Source organism: Drosophila virilis, chromosome 3, assembly GCF_030788295.1.
Source record: "Drosophila virilis strain 15010-1051.87 chromosome 3, Dvir_AGI_RSII-ME, whole genome shotgun sequence".
NCBI lineage: Eukaryota > Metazoa > Arthropoda > Insecta > Diptera > Drosophilidae > Drosophila > Drosophila virilis.
The window spans coordinates 554,580-576,229 of NC_091545.1; the positions used below are offsets into that span (position 1 = coordinate 554,580).

Consider the following 21,650-nt stretch of genomic DNA (forward strand, 5'->3'; position numbering starts at 1 on the left):
TGTTGTTGTTTATGTAGATCGTCAAATGATGTCCCGTCCCGTCGTCGCTTCGGGTTCATAGGGCGAGTCTCGGCCAGGCTACCGTAAATATATTTCAGAGTGTTTCTTCTACCTGGTCCTGGACCCATCCCGACCACATATCGAGAAGGTCTTTGAACTCATCTCATCTAACGATTTGTGGGCTTCGCCGGCAACAGCTGCCGTCTAAATAACCCGAGTCCCAATTTTCAGCTCCGAGCGAGAGATTTCGCAATGCTCAAACAAATGTAATTAAAAATACAAAGTTTCAAATTACTTGAATGAAACGTGGAACGTGTGTCCAGCTCAAGAATCCGTACAAGTGAGCTCAACTTGTTTGTATCCTGTTGCAGGACATGCTAATAAGTGTCGGCCCCCAACGAAAGGAGTGAAGCGCAATTTGGCGATGACGTAAACAGACTTCTTTTCTGTTGATATACCCGTCGAAGTTGGAAAAAAAAGGTGGATTGTTTTTCGGGCAAATGCATGAAACCAAAAAGAAATATAGCTAAATTAAGAAAAAATTATAAAAATATTTTAAAAAAATGTAAATAATTTCCCATTTGCTTAAAAAATCGAAGCTATAATTTACCCAATTAAATATTACAATAAATTAAGAAAATTATATATATTCTTGATCAGAAAGAAGAACCGATTCGATTCAGCTTCAATTTCGAAAACTACAAAGGCTAGCGACATGGAATTTGAAATTTATATTCATCTATTCCATATGAAACATGAATTTATTCGTGCTCATGGTGATTGAGAAACATAAGGCATAGCTCGAAAGTTATAAGAGCTGGAGACATTAAAACTGGTTAGTAGGTTCTTCTATGGTAAAAATTAAGCTTAAAAAATTAAAAAAAATATTTGTTTGTTGTTGTTATGTTTTGTATGCCACATTTAAGCACTTAAAGATTCATAGAGATGGGACTTAAGTCAACTAAGTTGGTCTAGAGTATATTTTCTAAGGTCTGGGTCTATGAGTTATATCTAAAAAGAAGCTAAAATGATTGTAATGATATATTGAGGCTGGCTTCGAGGTATTTTTTGAGCATTTTCCAATGGGTGGGTCGATGGATTATATCTAGAAAAGAGCTTAAATATTTCTATCTTCTAGCATTTTTAAAGGTGTGGGTTATATATTCTATGGCTTATTCATAGAAGGGAGCTAAATATGTGCAATAACGACTTGAAGCCGGCTGCGAGGTATCTTTTAGTCGGACATTTATGACTAGAGCACATTTACTTGTTGTTGTAGATGTTGTTGTGGATGTTGTTGTAGTTGTTGTAGCTGTTGTTTTTATTGCTAATGAAACAGGCATACGAAATTTTGTCGTTGTTGTTGCTGTTGCTGTTTTACCTGTTTGCTGTTTCTATGTAGACCCAAATGGCAAACGGTGAGATGGGGTTGATTGCTGGGTGGTGGTGTTGCTGATGTTGTTGTTGTTGCTGCTGTTGCTGCTGTTGCTGATGGCGATGATGATGATGTTGTTGACGATAATAACGATGATGGGGTGGTTCAAGTAACAATGAAATTATAGCAGCAACACAGGAACAAATAGCATTTGGGAAAAACTCAACGGCGCCCGGTCTGCCAGCCATTCGGTCCGCCCGCCAGTCCGCCAGTTGGTCCGCCCAGCTAGACAGACAATACGTACAGAGCCGAGAAGAAGCAGAGTGCAACTCGTGCTTGTTTCCACTTTAATACATCATTGAAGGGAAAAAGCAGAAAGAGCATGCCAGACACCTGGCACATTTGGCCTCTCGCTCTTTCCCTCTTGCTCTCGCTCGCGTTGTGTCTGGCATTTGGGCCCTGAGCAGGCTGTGGCAGGGGCAGGATCAACAGTTTTTGGGCTGGTTGTGTTTCTGTTTCTATTTCTGTTACAGCTGCCACTTCCTGGCCCGTGCCACGCGAGCGTCACACTTCGCTCGATACGGCTAAAAGAGTGCGGCAGGGAGCGGGGGGAGAGGGCGCCACTGCGGGCGTTCTGTTTCGCTGGGCAACGCCAAAAGCGTTTGGCAAGCTGACAATTTCAGGCGCAACCAACCACCCACCCAGCCAGCCAGCTAGACTGGGGTCCTCGGGCAGCTGCACTTGTAGAGCATTTCCTGTTTTTTGCACGCTCGCAAACGCGCTCAACTGGATCCCTGCCGCGGTTGGAAATACTAGCACCTTTGTTTTTACCCTTAAACTAACGCTAATAACGCCGCGATACAGGAACCATATTGTCCTGTCCTTGTTCCAGCTGAACGAATCTCGCCTTTGCTCCGGCTGCATAATTTGGTTTCCTGTCGTGACGCGTGGATCCTACCCCGTCGGAGTCCCTGCCCGAGAAGCCATATGGCTGGTATGGTGCTCGCCTCAATACAGCTGCGCGTGCCTCTCAACGATCACGATCATATTTTCATTTTCATTTTTATTCACAACGTACAGAAGCCACCCCCTAAAGCGGCTAGCGAAGCGCAACAAGCTCGCCTTTAGCTGGAAAAGCAGATTACAATTTGGAGAGCGAAGTTTGTGTGCCATGTGTGGTTGCCACCAGGAGACCATGGGTCGCATATTTAGGGCTTCCATAGCCAGAGGTGCCCAATTGTAATTAGTGCAGCCAAATTCCACAGATGGTCGGTACGTTACATTTCAAGGAATATTTGTTTAAGCTAAGAGGTCTCTAAGGTCTCACAGCTAGATGGATTGTCCGTACAATGAATAGCATGTCTTGGTGCCTCAGACTCAAGAGGCCATATAATAGGGGTATAAGCTGCGATATGTTGTTCATGTTCCCAGTCAAGTGATCCCCCATTTTCAAACTATCAGGAGTTTTGACTTCCAAAGAAAAAACCGTGCCCATATTAAAACAAAGATAATGGAATAAATCATATTTTTGCCAGCTAAGCTCATGCGACGTGACAGTTGGCCAAAGTAAAAAAATAAAAGTTTTTCTTGACTTTTATCTGCACTTTATGTCCTAATTAATTATATGACTTAAGCTGAGTGTTAGAGAGCCTCAGCGGCTTTTATATGCCCTTATATCATAAGAAATATATTTATTAAAATATATTCCCAGAGTTAAATATTAATTTTTTAGATTAATTCTACTAACGCTTTGATAGCGAGACCAGGTTCAATTTTTTAATTAAATTTTGAACTTAAGCTGAATAAAATCGTATATTTCCAACGCGTCCTGACCTTTGATATACAAAAAACCTACGCCCAAGAAATGAATTGCCAGCGAGTAACCACCCCACCCCCTCTCCCTCCTCTACCGACAGTCCACCTCCCCTTCACCCTTCACCCACCACCCAGCAACCTTCTGCTCCCATCGCCACCTACTTGCAATCAACAATGCCGCAATCCAACGACTGTTGCTTAAAACTCCACCCCTTTAGCACACACACCCCCTCCTCCCACTAGCCACCCCCACCCACCCCCTTCACTCGTCATTTTTGGCAATTTGTTCAAAATCAAAGTTCAGCAACAAATGCAATGCAACAGCAAGAGCAATTAACTCGGCACAACTGCCACATTCGACGGAGACGGCGACGCTGTTGCAGAAATCCACCCCAAAATGTTCAATAACAAAAAGGAGCCATGAGCCAATTCAGGTACGAGCCAAGAGCAGAGCGGGAGAGGGAGGGACGCAACAATTGGAGGAAAACGTCAATGGCAAAACGAGCGGCAATGGAACGCTTCCTGATTGTTGGGCTCCTTAATGCCGCTACACACCATCATACAAGATTAGTCTTTTAAATCAATATTGGTATGAAACCAAAGAGTATTAAGAGTATACTTAAACAATTAAATATTATAATACAAATTTTTCCCATTTTTTTAAGTAAATCATTACTATAATATATACAATTAAATATTATAATAAATTTAAAAAGAAATTATAATCATAACATTAATAAAAATAATTTCACCCTTGCATAAACAAATCATAACTAATGCTTAAAAAAATAAATTTTAAAATAAATAAAAAAAAATAACAAATATATATTTTAAAAAGGTAACTATTTTTCCCTTTGCTAAACAAATAATACTATATATAAAAAAATAATAATAACTATAACTATTTAAAAATACAAAAGTGTTAAACAAAAATCAAAGCTATAGCTTTACCCATTTTAATTATAAGTTATAAAGAAACTAGAAAAAAAAATATATTTAAAAAATTTAAATAATTTCCCTCTTTGTCTAAAAAAAATTATAGCTATATATTTAATAATATAATAAATTAAAAACAATTTATAAAAATATATGTTAAAAATGTATACACTTCCCCTTTTAGACGTGTGCAGCTGCCCTAAAGACACGCAACAGCTACTCTGTTATATTTGGGGGTAGTTTAGGTGCTGTGTTTTCAGTACTATTACGTTCCATTCCATTCGGTTCCATTCCGTTTCGTTTCGTTGCGTTTCGGCTCACTCTTCCTTTCCATTTCATTCGGCAACCCTTATAAGCGACGTTTCGTTCAGTTGTATTCTCATAAGCATTCAAGAGTTGCTTACGTTCGGTTCGTTCGCATTTCTTCTCTATCTTATATAATATTATATTTTCTCCTAAATCAATTTTTTCACTACCAACAACAATAATTAAAACTCAACTTTTCAACAAAACTCGTGTCAACTAACCTAACTTTTACAACTCTAACGTCTCTACTTTCTGTTTTATAAAACAAAATAAAAAAAAAAAGCAAAAACAAATACCAAAGCTTATTTAAGTCGACAACAACAATATTTCATTTGAACTTGTTTACCAAAAATCACAATAATAAAAAATATACAAAAACAACAATAATTATTATTATTATAACAATAACAACAACAACAAGCCAAAAGGATATATGGAGCAATACAATTACCAAACCCGATCCCCTCGCAGTTGACCGAACCGCTTTATTTGAAGCCCTCCCCCCGCTCATTGTGTAAAAACAAACGTAAACGTAAACGCAAATGTAAAAATCGATAAACCACACGCAGCCAACGCAAACGCAGCAAAACGTGTCCCTGTCCAGAGAGACCCAAAAAAAAAAAAAAAAAAACACCAAAAAAAAAACAAAAAGCAAAAGACCCCAAACTCGAGCCAAAGTTGACCAAAAAAGTTGACTACGGCTCCTCGACCAGGAGAGAGCATGAGTAAAGCGCAGAAATGTGTAAAGTGGCTGTGAAATTTGAAGTATCCTAACCAAAACCGAAAACCAAAAACCAAATACCAAGAACCGCAAACCAATTTATCAACGTATTATATAAAAAAAAAACGAATAAAATGCAATTTACAATTGGAAATTGAATTATGATCGAATGGGGCTAGACGCAGCAATGCGAATGCCGAGCCATAAACTCGAACTAAGTCAACTCTAAACTCTATTTTAATTTCGGCGAGCCATTCTATTTTTCATATGCGAAATAAAAAGTGCAACATTTCCTTTCCGCTTTGCCACCAAAAAATACCCCCTAGGACGGTCTTTGCTCGCACGAAACAAACAACTCGCTTCAGCACTTAACACTATCAACTAGCCTACAACTGACAACTGTTAACCGCTCAATCGCTCAATCACTCAATCAGTCAATCATTGTCACCCCAATCAAAATGCCGCGCTGCCTGATTGCCAAAAAATGGAAAGCATATCCCTGGCTGGATCGCTCAGAGGATACAGCCACAACGACGACGACGGCGGCGACCACGAGCTCCCGGGAGGAGCAGCTGTCGCCCAATCTCAAGTCACGTCGCTCCACGCTCGACGATGACGAGGAGATCGATGTTGTTGGCGACAAGCTCCTTACCAAGTCCGACAAGCAACGCACAATTATTGTCACAACAGCAGCAGCAACAGCCGCAGCAGCAACAAACGACAGCACAACAACAACATTAACAGCAACAACAACAGCAACAACAACGGCAGCAGCAACAACAACAACAACGACAAAGTGCTGGGGACCCAGCTCACCAACAGCGGGCACCACGGCGCCAAGTCCGCCGCCGCATTCGCCGGAGGCAGCGACGCGAGGAGCCACCAATGCCTACAATGGTGAGTAGAAAGCAAAGATGAAAGACACAGCACTCCGAAAAAGTTAAAAAAAAATAAATAAAATAAAAAAAAAACACTTAAATTTCTGTGTAAATATTCTGAAATTGGCGCCTAACTTAAGTTTAAAATACTTATTGCAAGAAATTTCATTGCTGAAAGCAGCTTAAAACATTCTTCCTCGAAACTTGTTAAATTTAGTACCGAGTTTGAGTCTTAATCTAAGTTTTTTTTTCATTTGAAGCTATATCCCAATTTTGGTCTAAAATAAAGTGATCTTATACTCAAGACTGTTCTTCTCATTTTAAGAATATTCTGTCTTGTTTTGAAAGATATTTCATATCTAAAACCATCGTATAACATTGTTCTCCTAAAGATTTTAGGCAAATTTGAGGTTTATTGTATGAATTCTTTTTCTCATTTTAGAATTTATATTTTCTTATTTTTAAACATATCCCACATTCGGCAGAAAGAATGATTTTTTATTCATTAGTTTTCTTCTCATTTGAGAAACTTTTGTGTTGATTTAAGTATAACGCTTTTAGTTTTTACTGTAAGTGAGACCTTACTGAATTATAAAAAATTTCTTATCAGGATTTGATGCATCCTCTAGCACAGCATATTTTACGGCGTCAAAGAAATATTTTCAACATTCCATTCCATATCTTTCTTCACATTTTAAGAAGTTGTAATCTTAATTTATGCACAAATTTCTTAGTTTCTTTACCTGAGTGAACGCGTTGCTATATTATAGCTGTACCCAAGTTTCCCAAGCATAATTTGTTTCATTCTTTTCTTTGTATAAATTTGAATACATTGAAAAATAATTTCAATATCCCAATTGAATAACTTTTTTAAAGCGAATATTTTCTTCTTATTTTAAAAAATTAAATCTTGTTTTTTTTTGCATGTGTTACTTAATTTCTTTCTCTGAATGAAAGAGGTTTTACGCTAGAAACTTAAGCCAAATTTTCTAGGCAAAATTTGTTGCATACTTTTCTGCATATACATTAATTATAGCATATTTATCAAGCGTAAAGAAGCCAACATTCAACAGCTATTTGTATGGATCTGAGAAGGTTAAGGAGGAGAGAAATAATTGACAGCTGCAATCTGCTTGACCCAACTCTAATCCCGAATACCCTTTATCCTCTTCTGGTTGCAGGCTACACGCGTGAGCTGTCGCCTCCGCACTACACCGCGTACCTGCCCCGGATGGAGAGCGAGATTACGGTTATACGAGCAGCGGCCACAGCGCTGGTGGCAGCAGCCGCCACAAACGCAGGCGGCGGAGAACAGCAGCAGCAGCATTTGGCCGCGTATCAGACGCCGCCCTCATCGACGACATCGTCGCCCTCGTGCTCGCCCAGCGGCGCCTTGCATGGCGATAGATATAGTCCCGGCATGGTCCACATCAAGACCGAGTCCGGACAGACGAGCAGCGAGCGCAAATGCTTTAGCAGCACGGGCGCGACGCTGTCGCTGCCGCCCAAAAAGAAAGACATCTACAGGCCGTACTCGCTGGACGACAAGCCGGCGCACGGCTATCGGAGGCGTGTACCCGCCGAGGAGGACCTGCATGCCGCGCACGCCATACTCGATCTGAGCGCCTCGACCGCATTCCACCCACCCACGCAGCCACACCAACTGCAGCAGCAGCAACAGCAACAGCAACAGCAGCATCTTGGCCACATGCACACAGCACATGGCCATATGGAGGCGCATGCGCATGTGCGGAGCACGTCATCGATTGCCGAACTGGCGGCTGCGGCCAGCGCAGTTAACGAACAACGCCCCTTAAGCAATGCCTCAAGCGCGAGCAGCAGCCACCTGCCGCCTAGTAGCCCGGCCAGCAGCCACAGCAGCAGCAGCCAAAGCAGCAGCAATGTGCAGAACGAGAACAGCAACACGACCAACACGAATCAGCTGCGTCCTGGTCTGGGTCTCTCTATGGAATGCGATGCGGATGGCGATGGCGATGTGGATGGCGGGCAGGCAGCCAAGACCGTGGCGTACACCTACGAGGCCTTCTTTGTGAGCGATGGCCGCTCAAAGCGCAAACATGTGGCCGATCCGGCCGCAATTGTGGTCCAGGATCAGCAAAAGACCAAGTACACGTGCTCCGAGTGTGGCAAGCAATATGCCACCTCCAGCAATCTGTCGCGCCACAAGCAGACGCATCGCTCCTTGGACTCGCAGTCGGCCAAGAAGTGTCACACTTGCGGCAAGGCTTACGTCTCGATGCCCGCCCTCGCGATGCACGTGCTGACGCACAAACTCTCGCACAGTTGCGGTGTTTGCGGCAAGTTATTCTCGCGCCCCTGGCTGCTGCAGGGTCACCTGCGCTCCCATACCGGGGAGAAGCCGTACGGGTGTGCGCACTGCGGCAAGGCCTTTGCAGATAGGTCCAATCTGCGGGCGCACATGCAAACGCACTCGGTGGACAAGAATTTTGAGTGCAAGCGCTGCCACAAGACGTTCGCGCTCAAGTCGTACCTAAATAAGCATCTGGAATCGGCCTGTCTTAAGGACGAGGAGGAGCTAATGATGGCCATGTCGCTGCATGGACATACCGATAGCAACAGCGAAAGCGGTGCCAGCTTGGCATCGCCGCCGCACGAGTTTCTCGATCGTGTGAAGGTGGAGGCGCCCGCAAATGGAATCGGAGGAGTCGGAGTGGGAGTTGGAGGCGTCAGCTATGCCATGTAAATGTTGAGTAAGTGTGGCCGAATGCCAAAAGCCCTAGTTAATTTAAAGTTAATGTTAAACAGAAAGTTATCGTTATCGATTACTGATCGATAGCCGTTATCGTTATCGAACCGCTAGCAGTTTTTATGAATGAAAAGAAAAGAAAAAAATACGATTACATACTTGACATCACAATACGTCCAAAAAGCAAGTGTAGTAGAGTAACACAGAGACTGTAGAAATTCGCATTAGACACCTTAGGCAGCAAATACCTTTAAAAAAAAAACTAATTAAAAAAAGTATTAAAATAAATATAAAAAAGCGAAAACAAACTAAATACACTTAGCGAAACCTAATCTCGTTCTTCTTTTAGTCTTAAGCGAGTTGAACATTCCTAGGCCCCAAAAAGAGAAAAACACAAGAACCTAACCCATACATATATACTATATATATATATATTTGACACACGCCACGAACACACACATTAAAGCCTTTTGCAGGAGGTGCGATCCGAATGCAATCCAAACCTGAACTTGAGCAATTCTTTCTATGCTATATCTATATCTATGTAACGAAATATATACACATTAATGATGTACTATAACCTGTAGCTCTATCAAAACTCTTAGTCTTTAGCTCTCCTCTCTCTTTAATCCAAAAACAAAAAAAAAAAAAAAAAAACTAAACGAAAACAAAACGAAGACGAAGTGATTAAAATTAATGCAACGAATACAAAAGCAAATGCAATGTTTCTCAAACAACGAATTAGGTCGTAAGGGCAGCCTATCTATAAGCAGTTTATAGTAGCGCCACGTTTTTCACAACATTTTTAAACTAAGTCACATAAGCGGGAAAAAAAACGATTAGTACTCGAAAAAAAAAACGAAATTTTTCAATTCGAAATCTAACCAAAATTTAATCAAAATGACAACGCAAAGCAATATCTAGAATATACTTATTATAGAAGATCATCAAAAGAACATTATTATTGGCACATTTAAATTGATTTGAATATCATTTCGCAGGCTAGAGGCTAGGAAAAGCGGCGCGGGGGGTAAGCTGAAACAGATTTGGGCATATTATTTGCATTAACAGCCAGGCTCAGTTTCATGTCCCGACATTATGAAGTTAGTCAATTAACATTCCAGGCAATTACAAGAAGAAGAAAAATCATAAATTTTATACATAAATAATATGCAAAGGATGTATTTAAAAAGAAATCTAGTCGCTGTATAACAGCAATTTTTTACTTAAAAAGAAAAAAGGAAAAGGAAAAAGGACCCCGGACCTCAGTTACATATGCCAGTAAATAGTTTTAGAACATTGCATTCTGTTGTGGCCCATTTGACGAGAATACAGTATTCGCGACCAAAATGATTTGAAGCCTTATATCAAGTCCGTATTCGAGCGCATTAATCGTGCCCCTCAAAACCAGAAAGTATATGTATATCGAGTGTGATCTAGTCTCAAGCATTTAACAGTACACTTCGTCCATGCGTAAAAAACCAAAAGAAAATAAAACAAGAAACTACTTTTGCACTTTTCAACACTTACCTAGTACGATATTACTTACGCCTACTTAAATTATGTAGCTCATACGTTCATTTATTCTCAATTACACCACACAACATAAGACAAGTACGCGGCACAAACATGTATATAGTATTTATTCCAAAAATCACTCAATTGAAATCAGCTTCAGCGACCGATCTCAATAAAAAAAAGGTGCAACGAACTTTGTGGCCATAGTCGTAGAGAACTTAGCCTAAAAAGTAGCAATGTTTAGATCAACCCAGTCGAAACTTGTTGATATGTCTAAGCGAGCGAGATGGAACCTACATATATATATATATATATATATATATATATATATATATATATAGATACATACAAACACTTAGAATACGTATGTAGCTGCGTAATATTTACAATTATATATATATACAGCATAAAATTATATATAAATATATATATATATATATATATTATTTAGACATAGTGTACATTTAATCCTAAGTTAACCTAGTAAGTATAATCACGACGAGAATTATTTTTATACTGTTAAAAGTAGAAGCAATACGAGTTTTGCGCTGCCTCCAAAATCGCTGAATCGAGCGAGCGAGCAGCGCAAATCTTTTAATCGAAAAGAAACGAATCGATATCGATATCGAAATCGGAATCGTTATTGGAATCGGCTAAAGTACCAAAGCAATACTCAAACAAAATGCGAAAAAAGGCAAAACACAAACGAATATTCAATTATAACTAAAAGACGAAAAGCTACTTATAGTCATAGTTACCGACGATTATTATTTTTTTTATGTAATTCGAATTGTTTGTGTTTCTGTAAAAGTTCGTTAAGGATTTACAAAGCGAAAGAAATATTTTGTTAAGGCCCGGCAATAATATTCAATTTTGTATAACAATGTAAACAAGTTAAATAGTAACAAAAATAAATAAAAAATACACAAAAAATGCATAATTAATTATGTGAATGAAAGCAATAACATAATGGTTAATCAATTTATTAGAATCTAAGTAAATATAAGGTTGAAACTATTTAAAATTGGTAAAGACAGCACACATATATTTAAAAACCAAAAGCTAACAAGAATGAATTATAATGTTTTTAATATACAATATACATATACATAAATACTTACACAATACAACACAAAAAAAAAAGAAAAAATTGTTTTTCATTCTTCAACAAAATTACGTTTTTTGATTTTCAAGACTTACAAAACCTAGAAAACTGGACTCTAAACCTTCCTTTTTTTTTAATTTTTACTCCAAGTGATTGAAGAACAGTTCTTTAATCAGGTTGGCATTATTTTTGTTAGATCATAAAACGGATATATAAATAAAACCAAGAAACGAAAGCAATTCTAATGTTGTGATATTTCCACACACACAAATAATAATAAATAATTATAAAGCTGACAGCTGACAAAGTATCATTAGTAATCATTAATTTTGCTCAAATGATAACAGAAAGAAAAAAAAATATTGAAATGAGCTCCAGGAAATTATAAACAACTTAACGTGTATCGACAAGCAATAAAAGGTAGTTGTAAATCTAAAAAAAAAAAACAAAAACTATAAAAAAATAGATATATATATATATATGTATATTAATTGAGATACTTTTGAGCGGAGATTAACCGCAAGCGAAGAATATTTTCAAATTTTGAAATTTTTAAAATAACCAAAAGACACGTAGAACATTAAATAAGCGCATATACATCTAGGAAAACACATATATATATAGTATATAAATTATATTTGGAAAAGCTTTAGTCCAGCAAATCGGCGGTTACATTTTTGTTTTCAAAAAGTGCCCGTTTTATGGTTTTCATTTCGGTTTGATAGGTTTCGTCATCCATGCACTCACATGTTATCGGTTCGTCCAACATTATAAGGATCATGGCATATTGTTAAAACCAAAAACAAAGAGAAATTGTTAATGTTTATACATTTTTAGCATAGCATATTAACATAGTTGTATATCGTCGGAGCCAGCGCAACTTTAAATACTTGCAATTGTTGAATTCAGTCTTTGCGTAGCATCAGGTTCATGATCCATTGTTTCCATTATCTGTTGCTGACCCCCGCACCCAAACCCCCTTCCCCCCTCATTGTTGCCCAGAACAATGTTGTCCTTTTTGTGTCAATGCGTTTTAACGAGCGCTCGTTAGGAGGAGACCCAAACAATGGGTAATGTAATAAAATAAGAATGTAAGAAAATCATCCCCAGCCCCAAAACCCTTCCCCAGCCTAACCCAGATTGGCAATATTCGAGTGCCGCACATTTAATTCCAAGTAATTTAATTTGCATTGGGTCTGTACATAGAATATTATTATTAGTGTTATTATATTTATGATTTATCATTTGTAGACCGCAAAAAACACGAATGAAAGAGAGAAAAAAAAGCGAACACGTAGTGAAAATTATGTATAAATAATGAGCATCAGCAATGATTAAACAATAAAAAGACTTGGCACGTTAACACAACAATTTTCAGAAATGAAAACAAAATTAAAAACGAAATCGAAAAAAACTAAGCTATTGAAAAGCATAAAATCTAAACATTAATTATAAATATGCTAACAAAATGAAGAACAACAACAACAACCAAAATAAAAGACTTAACACTTCGAATATATATTATGAAAAAAACAACTTATATTTACATCTATTGTATATGGTATGAGTACTCTCTAAACATAATTGATAAACAAACAACAACAACGAAAACTAACAGAAAAGCAATAGCAACAATGAATTAAACATAACAATGAGCAACGAGCAATGAGCAACAATGAGCAATGAGCATTGAGCAATAGAGCATTACGAGTTTAAGGTAACCAAAAAAGTATTATAGCGCATTGTAACTTTGAGTAAATATTTGGAATTCAATATTTATTTGTTGGCTGGCTCGAGGTCCGTGTTTGTTAAAACAAACAATGAAAAACAATTTTATTCAATTCTCTTCCGATATATTTCGGTTGCACATCGGCAAACCGTCTTCAGGGCACTAACACCAAGATACAAAAAACAATTAACAATTATAATACAATAAATTAAACATTATTTCGAACATTTTACATACATTATTTTACACGTCTGCGCTTTTTGACGTGGAGATTGTTACTGAGGTTGTTTGACTGTTTAAGAGGTGTCTGTACAAGTGAGCGCAATTTTCTGTGTCTGTCTTGTAGTTTAGTCGTTTGTAGGTTGGTGTGTTAATTATGTGTAGCATTTCCAATGTGTGTCGCTTGTTATAGTGTTGTTCTTGTTGTAAGATTGTTGTTTCATCAAAATTTGGTGTGTGGTTGCTTCTTATACAATGGGTCATAAGTGCTGTTTTCTGTATATTATTTTGATGTCTTAGTTTGAAGTCCGATTTATGTTGACTAATCCTTGTTTTTAGCTTCGATTTTGTTGTACCTATGTAGACACTATTGCACTTGTTGTTGTTATCCCCGCCACATGGTATTTGGTAAACGACGTTGCTTTTTTCGATCATCGGGATTTTCGACTTTATCTTGTTGAAGAATTTTTGTAATGTATTCGTCGGTTTGTGTGCTACTTTTATATCTTGTTTGTTATAACAGTCTGAGTTTGTGAGGCGTTCTGATAGTCGTGGTACATATATTAGTGATTTGTATATTTTAGCAGGTTCTGTTGGCTTTTTTCTTTCGATTTGTCGTCTTTTTAATAATGTTTTGATTATATTTGGGGGGAAGTCATTTTTGGTCAAAAGTTCTTTGATTTCATGTTCAATTTCTTTGTGGTATATTGTGTCCGATATTTTCATCATTCTATTCATACAGCCTAGTGCTGTATTGATTATCATACTCTTTGGGTGGTTTGAATTGAAGTTGAGTATTCGTCCGGAGGCTATGGGTTTCCTATACCACTTTATTTTGAGTGTGTTGTCCATTCTGCTTACAATAGAGTCTAAAAATGGTAATTTCCCGTCCTTTTCTAATTCCATTGTAAATTTTATCTGTTTGTGGAAGGAATTCAATTCTTTTAGAATATTTTCCACGTCTATTTTGTTCGTTATGGCAAAAAGGTCATCTACATATTTGGTCAAGAGTCTTGGTTTTATTTTTAATTTATCTGTAATCTTGTCCAACAGTTCCTCCATTAATATATCTGCGATTACTGGGGAAGCCGGTGATCCCATTGGCATTCCCTTAAGTTGTGTGTATATTTTGTCTTCGTATTTGAAATATCTGTTTTCCTGTATGCAAAATCTAACTATGTCCATAAATAGTTGTTTCGGTATATTCGTGTGCTCTTCTAATTTGGTCCATTTTTGTCTTATTGTGTCAAGTGCTAATTCTATTGGTATGCTGGGAAATAAGGATACTACGTCAAAAGATACTAATGTTTCCTCTTCTCTAATCTGGGAGTTGTTGACTCTGTCTTTAAAATCTACCGCGTTCTTGATGTTGTACCTAGAGTCCATTGTCAGATTTTTTAATATTTGTATTATATATTTGCACAGCCCGTAAGATGGAGATCCTATGGAAGAACATATTGGTCTCAGTGGAGTTCCTTCCTTGTGTATTTTTGGTAGTCCATATATCCTCGGAGGTACCGCTGTTGTTGTAGTCATCTTATTTCTTTCGTCCTTTGAAATAAGACCCATCTAGAATAATTGTGCTACGAAGGTGTTATTCTTTGTCTGTAGTCTTGATGTCGGATCCAGTCTCAATGTTCTATACGCGCATAAGTCGTCTAAAATATTTGTCATTTTATTTTTATATTCATCCTCATCCATTGCTACGGTTTTGTTGCCCTTATCCGACGATAGAATTTTAATATTTATATTTTCTTTCAGTAATTTTCGTGTCTGTTCCACTGTGTCCAGTATTGCTCGATCCCTACTGTTTTGGTTGTTCTTGGTTTTATGCTCTTTGACTAACAAAGAGAATTTTGTGCGCGCCGACTCTTGTGTTTCCTTTTCTTTTATTGTTTGCACTAGCTCCTCACCGTCTGCGATGTATTTCAAGAGAGGAAAATCTCTCTTGCTGATTGGGAGAGCGAACTTCGGCCCTTTTGCGAGTAACGCTACGACGTTTGGCGGGAATTCTATTTTTGTTTTGAATTCCCGCCAAACGTCGTAGCGTTACTCGCAAAAGGGCCGAAGTTCGCTCTCCCAATCAGCAAGAGAGATTTTCCTCTCTTGAAATACATCGCAGACGGTGAGGAGCTAGTGCAAACAATAAAAGAAAAGGAAACACAAGAGTCGGCGCGCACAAAATTCTCTTTGTTAGTCAAAGAGCATAAAACCAAGAACAACCAAAACAGTAGGGATCGAGCAATACTGGACACAGTGGAACAGACACGAAAATTACTGAAAGAAAATATAAATATTAAAATTCTATCGTCGGATAAGGGCAACAAAACCGTAGCAATGGATGAGGATGAATATAAAAATAAAATGACAAATATTTTAGACGACTTATGCGCGTATAGAACATTGAGACTGGATCCGACATCAAGACTACAGACAAAGAATAACACCTTCGTAGCACAATTATTCAAGATGGGTCTTATTTCAAAGGACGAAAGAAATAAGATGACTACAACAACAGCGGTACCTCCGAGGATATATGGACTACCAAAAATACACAAGGAAGGAACTCCACTGAGACCAATATGTTCTTCCATAGGATCTCCATCTTACGGGCTGTGCAAATATATAATACAAATATTAAAAAATCTGACAATGGACTCTAGGTACAACATCAAGAACGCGGTAGATTTTAAAGACAGAGTCAACAACTCCCAGATTAGAGAAGAGGAAACATTAGTATCTTTTGACGTAGTATCCTTATTTCCCAGCATACCAATAGAATTAGCACTTGACACAATAAGACAAAAATGGACCAAATTAGAAGAGCACACGAATATACCGAAACAACTATTTATGGACATAGTTAGATTTTGCATACAGGAAAACAGATATTTCAAATACGAAGACAAAATATACACACAACTTAAGGGAATGCCAATGGGATCACCGGCTTCCCCAGTAATCGCAGATATATTAATGGAGGAACTGTTGGACAAGATTACAGATAAATTAAAAATAAAACCAAGACTCTTGACCAAATATGTAGATGACCTTTTTGCCATAACGAACAAAATAGACGTGGAAAATATTCTAAAAGAATTGAATTCCTTCCACAAACAGATAAAATTTACAATGGAATTAGAAAAGGACGGGAAATTACCATTTTTAGACTCTATTGTAAGCAGAATGGACAACACACTCAAAATAAAGTGGTATAGGAAACCCATAGCCTCCGGACGAATACTCAACTTCAATTCAAACCACCCAAAGAGTATGATAATCAATACAGCACTAGGCTGTATGAATAGAATGATGAAAATATCGGACACAATATACCACAAAGAAATTGAACATGAAATCAAAGAACTTTTGACCAAAAATGACTTCCCCCCAAATATAATCAAAACATTATTAAAAAGACGACAAATCGAAAGAAAAAAGCCAACAGAACCTGCTAAAATATACAAATCACTAATATATGTACCACGACTATCAGAACGCCTCACAAACTCAGACTGTTATAACAAACAAGATATAAAAGTAGCACACAAACCGACGAATACATTACAAAAATTCTTCAACAAGATAAAGTCGAAAATCCCGATGATCGAAAAAAGCAACGTCGTTTACCAAATACCATGTGGCGGGGATAACAACAACAAGTGCAATAGTGTCTACATAGGTACAACAAAATCGAAGCTAAAAACAAGGATTAGTCAACATAAATCGGACTTCAAACTAAGACATCAAAATAATATACAGAAAACAGCACTTATGACCCATTGTATAAGAAGCAACCACACACCAAATTTTGATGAAACAACAATCTTACAACAAGAACAACACTATAACAAGCGACACACATTGGAAATGCTACACATAATTAACACACCAACCTACAAACGACTAAACTACAAGACAGACACAGAAAATTGCGCTCACTTGTACAGACACCTCTTAAACAGTCAAACAACCTCAGTAACAATCTCCACGTCAAAAAGCGCAGACGTGTAAAATAATGTATGTAAAATGTTCGAAATAATGTTTAATTTATTGTATTATAATTGTTAATTGTTTTTTGTATCTTGGTGTTAGTGCCCTGAAGACGGTTTGCCGATGTGCAACCGAAATATATCGGAAGAGAATTGAATAAAATTGTTTTTCATTGTTTGTTTTAACAAACACGGACCTCGAGCCAGCCAACAAATAAATATTGAAATATGGAAAGGTCGCCAGAGCCATCAATATATATTTGGAATTCGTTAAACTATTGCGATAAGTAAGCGAAAACCCAAATTATTTATATGGCACTCTAAATACCAATATACATACATACTACATACATATACATGCATATATTGGATATATATATATACAAATACAAATACCAAATACAAATTTAGCTCTTAATTTATTGAATAGCAGTAAATATAAATAATTAAATAAGCCGTAGCACCTTTTGGATTTAGCTGCAAAACGAATTGATTAAATGATTATTAGTTATATATATATATATATATATAAATATATATATATATATAAAGGTAGAATTGTTTTTTTGGCATATTGTTATCGCAACTTTTGTGCTGCTTTTGACGAGACCAATTGATGTACTTTATACAACGAATATGAAAAATGAATATGAATATGAAAACGAATATGATAACAAATCTTATGTTTTTGCATAAAGGTGCATTGTTGCGATAGATATACAAACAAAAATAGAACCTACAAGCAATACCTATTTTGAGCGAGACACACACACACACACACAAACACACACATACTTACACAAACACCTGCGAGGCATAGTTGAAATAGCGTAGAAATAAATCATTTTAAACTTGTATTTAGAGCACACAACGTAGCATTGTAGAGAAAGTAGCTTGGCAATTACATATTATTATGATTAACAACAACAACAAGAACAACAGATACAATATACACGCAACAAGATACAGATACATTTATAAGTACACAAAGTGCAAGTGCGCCTAAATTTAGCATAAGCTTACAATTAGACGTACGACTAACAGCACCTTAGTGAGCCAGCAAGAATTCTGTACCTAGAACTACTAACAAAAAAAAAGTAAAGAAAATAACATAAAAATAAAAAAAAAAAAACAAATAATAAATAAAAATAAAAAGCACACACTCACATATATATATATATATATATATATATATACATACATGCATACATACTTATGTATTTTATTGCATTGAGAAAAAAAAAAGAAAATACTATGCATTATTAATATTATAACTTATATACACGGGAAATGTGTTTATTATGCGATGATATTATACATTGGTACATTATACATTTTATATAGATTGTACGCATTATGTATATGACATTCATGTACATCAACACACACACACACATACATACACAAGTCCTGGCACGCCAGCATCAACGGAAAAGTAAAAATTAATTATTATATTTGCCATAAATAAGATCATTTACTTTGCTGGCGGCTGCCTTCAAACGTCAATTTGCAAATTGGTCAATTTCCATTTAGAAAAAAAAAACAAAAACATAAGCAAACCGTTTCGTATTTATAAAGCTAAGTTGTTGAAATTGAGCCGCAAAACAAAAGCAAAAACATACAACATCATGAATTTAAAGAAAATACAATTTAATAATATAACAAAAAATGTCTTCAGTTCGATGCGTGGTTTCCATTGAGGTCTGAGTACAGCAAAAATATATATATATATATATCGCATATATACCATATATATAAAGTACTTGAACCAAATTGATTTATATATTATTATACGCAGCATTATAGAGGCCCACACCTACACATTTATATAAACATTAAAGCATTACAAATACAAATTCAAAAGCAATGGCAAAGTTAAATGAATAGTTACTAACTCCTTAAAACGACATGAGGAAAAGAACAGAAAGAAAAGCCAAGCGTTCTGTAAAACATTAACGTACATAAGTATATATTATATTATATTTTCATAACACATGACAAATTTATACATGAAAAATGAAAATGCGAGAAATGCAAAACAACTTGCGTAGTAAATGAAAAAAACGAACAAAACACAGTAAATACAAATAAAAAAATCTGAAAAAATGTATTAAAAAAAAAAAACAAACAAACAAATACTTGAAAAGTGCGCTTCATTTCAGCTGAAAGAGAGAAAAGCCAGCAGGGGGGATGATTGCAAGCGCTGGGAAACAATCTGCCCAGCATAATGGGCCATTTTCAGTTGGGCTTTCGCAATAGATTACTTCAATAAGAAGCTGTCAATGGATACGTCAAGACATTTCAACTGGATGGAAAGCAAATGCAGTTGAGAGTGTCCTGAGAAATGAATAAAATTATGGAGAGAAAAATAATTTTAAAACAAGTAAGAGGCTCTAGTGGGAAATTTCCGACAATTTGAAGCAAACATGTGTCAATATAAGCAAACGTTTGCTTTATAAGTTTTGTGTTTCTCAACCGATCTTGATGAAATTTTGAACAGTAGATCCTATTGTGGTACACAATATATAAAACATGTTCTTAAAAAGATATTTGCTGTACAATTGTGGATTAAGTTGGTGGGCAGCTCAAATTGGTACACATATTTGATTTAAAGCTATGCTCTGTAAACGGGGGCGTAGCGATAGCTTTAAAATGAAATATGCTTGATACGAAGATACTATTGCCAAATTCGGTGACCCTAGCTGTTAAAACTTACGAGATTTGCTCAAAAAAAATAGATTATCGATTACTTGGAAACGGGGCAAGTTATCGATTATCGAAAACAATCTGGTACAGCGACAGCACTTGGCGCAGCTACATTTCAAATTTCAAGTCATACATACCCTTTTACCCATTTTTGATGGGTCTGGGGTACCCAACCTATTCAACAGCATCTCCCTGGACCCCAAGTATTCAGTGTTAAACCAAATTAATCTGCGTGAACAACCAAGTTCACGAAGCAAACATCAAGACGCAAAACTAGCCTCGTATGTATATGCTCGTGAAAATCTGCAACTGTCCATGTTGTTGTTGTCGTTTGTTGAGCACATTTTCACATATCATAAGGTTTTATGCTTATTAAAAGGCAACAGCAAAAATTGAGCATAATTCATATGATTTGCCTATGAGGCAATCGCAGTAGCAAAAATACTGTTTATGGCCCCGATCAATGGGACGAGCTAGCTCCATACCCGATGGCTTTACTAGATTGTCCGCCTCAGACGAAGATGGCTTATTTACCCAGTGTGCCCAGTGGCACACATATACCAAATAGTTTGCCGGCGAATGAGCAACCCTTGGATGGGGAACTGGCGACAACACAAAGTCACTGGAATTTTGGGATACAACTGGGGCTGGGGTCTCAACTGGCAACAGGGTTCGGTTAGTGGCTGCTGACACGGAGGGAGAAGAGGTCTGTTATCCAGCAAAACAATCAACAGCGCGCTTTTTAAGCCATGCCAGATATATTTTGTAATGCTTTTTTTCTGTAACTTTCCACATTCACCCTTGTTTTTCACGCTTCGAGCGGTTTATGGGCGTCGTCTCCGTCCGGATTGTTTTTGTTGTTGTTGTCATCCCCGCGGCCAAAAATTGTAGGCTGAATTGAGATCCCGGGATTGCTATAGGCATTGGGACTTTGTTTGCGGCCGTGGCTATGACTCTGACTATGACTGTGACAAGGATTGGGCTTCTGGTTTCTTTTTGTCGCCTGGCATGTGTCGGTCTGTATCTACAAGTACGTGTATCTTTTTCCTTTGTTGCGCGTGAATTGTTGCCTTGTTTACTATGCCCTTCAAATTATGCACTATCTGGCCGTGGGGGCGGCGGTGAGTTGCCTTGGACGGAACGGAGATTGCATTAAGATAAATTTAACTGAATCAATTTGCTTAATAGCCAATTGAAGAGCAAGCCAGCGCGAAGAGAAACAACAACAACAACAAAATAAAGTCAGAAAAACAAAAATAAAAATATAAAAAAAACCAACCAAAAAGAGAGTCTCCAGTTTTAGTGTCATTTATTTTAACGTTGATTTCTTCCTATCCATTTATTTACATTGCACACTTCTCGCTAGTGGAACGCCCATGCGCCCAACTCCCACCCAGCCACCCCCTGATAATGAAACGTCGTCCAGCTGGCTTAATACAAACGCTCTTAAACAGTAGCCAAAAGAAAACACAATGAAAAAAGACAATACCAGAGAGAAAACAAGCTAAAGGGCATAGACTCGAAACTATATTGTAGCCTAATTCCAGTCCACATTTCTTGCATTATTTGTGAAAATAACATTTTTTACTTATGTGAAATATGTTGCCTGTACGTTTTCTCAT

At 37.1% G+C, this 21,650-nt stretch overlaps 1 protein-coding gene and 1 long non-coding RNA gene across 2 annotated transcripts; both read left to right on the top strand.

The window, feature by feature from the left end:
• Nucleotides 1-4,507: 4,507 nt before the first annotated feature.
• Nucleotides 4,508-9,676, top strand: scrt (scratch). The gene is made up of 2 exons (XM_002060337.4): nt 4,508-6,050; nt 7,213-9,676. Exons 1-2 carry the CDS (start codon nt 5,612-5,614, stop codon nt 8,754-8,756), a joined length of 1,983 nt encoding a protein of 660 aa, XP_002060373.1. The 5' UTR covers nt 4,508-5,611; the 3' UTR covers nt 8,757-9,676.
• Nucleotides 9,677-15,375: 5,699 nt separating this feature from the next.
• Nucleotides 15,376-18,572, top strand: LOC138911099 (uncharacterized). Its single transcript, XR_011416408.1, has 2 exons — nt 15,376-17,350; nt 17,426-18,572. It is a non-coding gene; the product is annotated as an uncharacterized lncRNA (long non-coding RNA).
• The last annotated feature ends 3,078 nt before the right edge of the window (nt 18,573-21,650 follow it).

Coding starts and splice junctions, on each gene's coding strand:
- scrt (XM_002060337.4), top strand. CDS start 5,612: ATGCCGCGCTGCCTGATTGCCAAAAAATGGAAAGCATATCCCTGGCTG. Junction 6,051..7,212: donor AGCCACCAATGCCTACAATG/GTGAGTAGAAAG, acceptor TTCTGGTTGCAG/GCTACACGCGTGAGCTGTCG.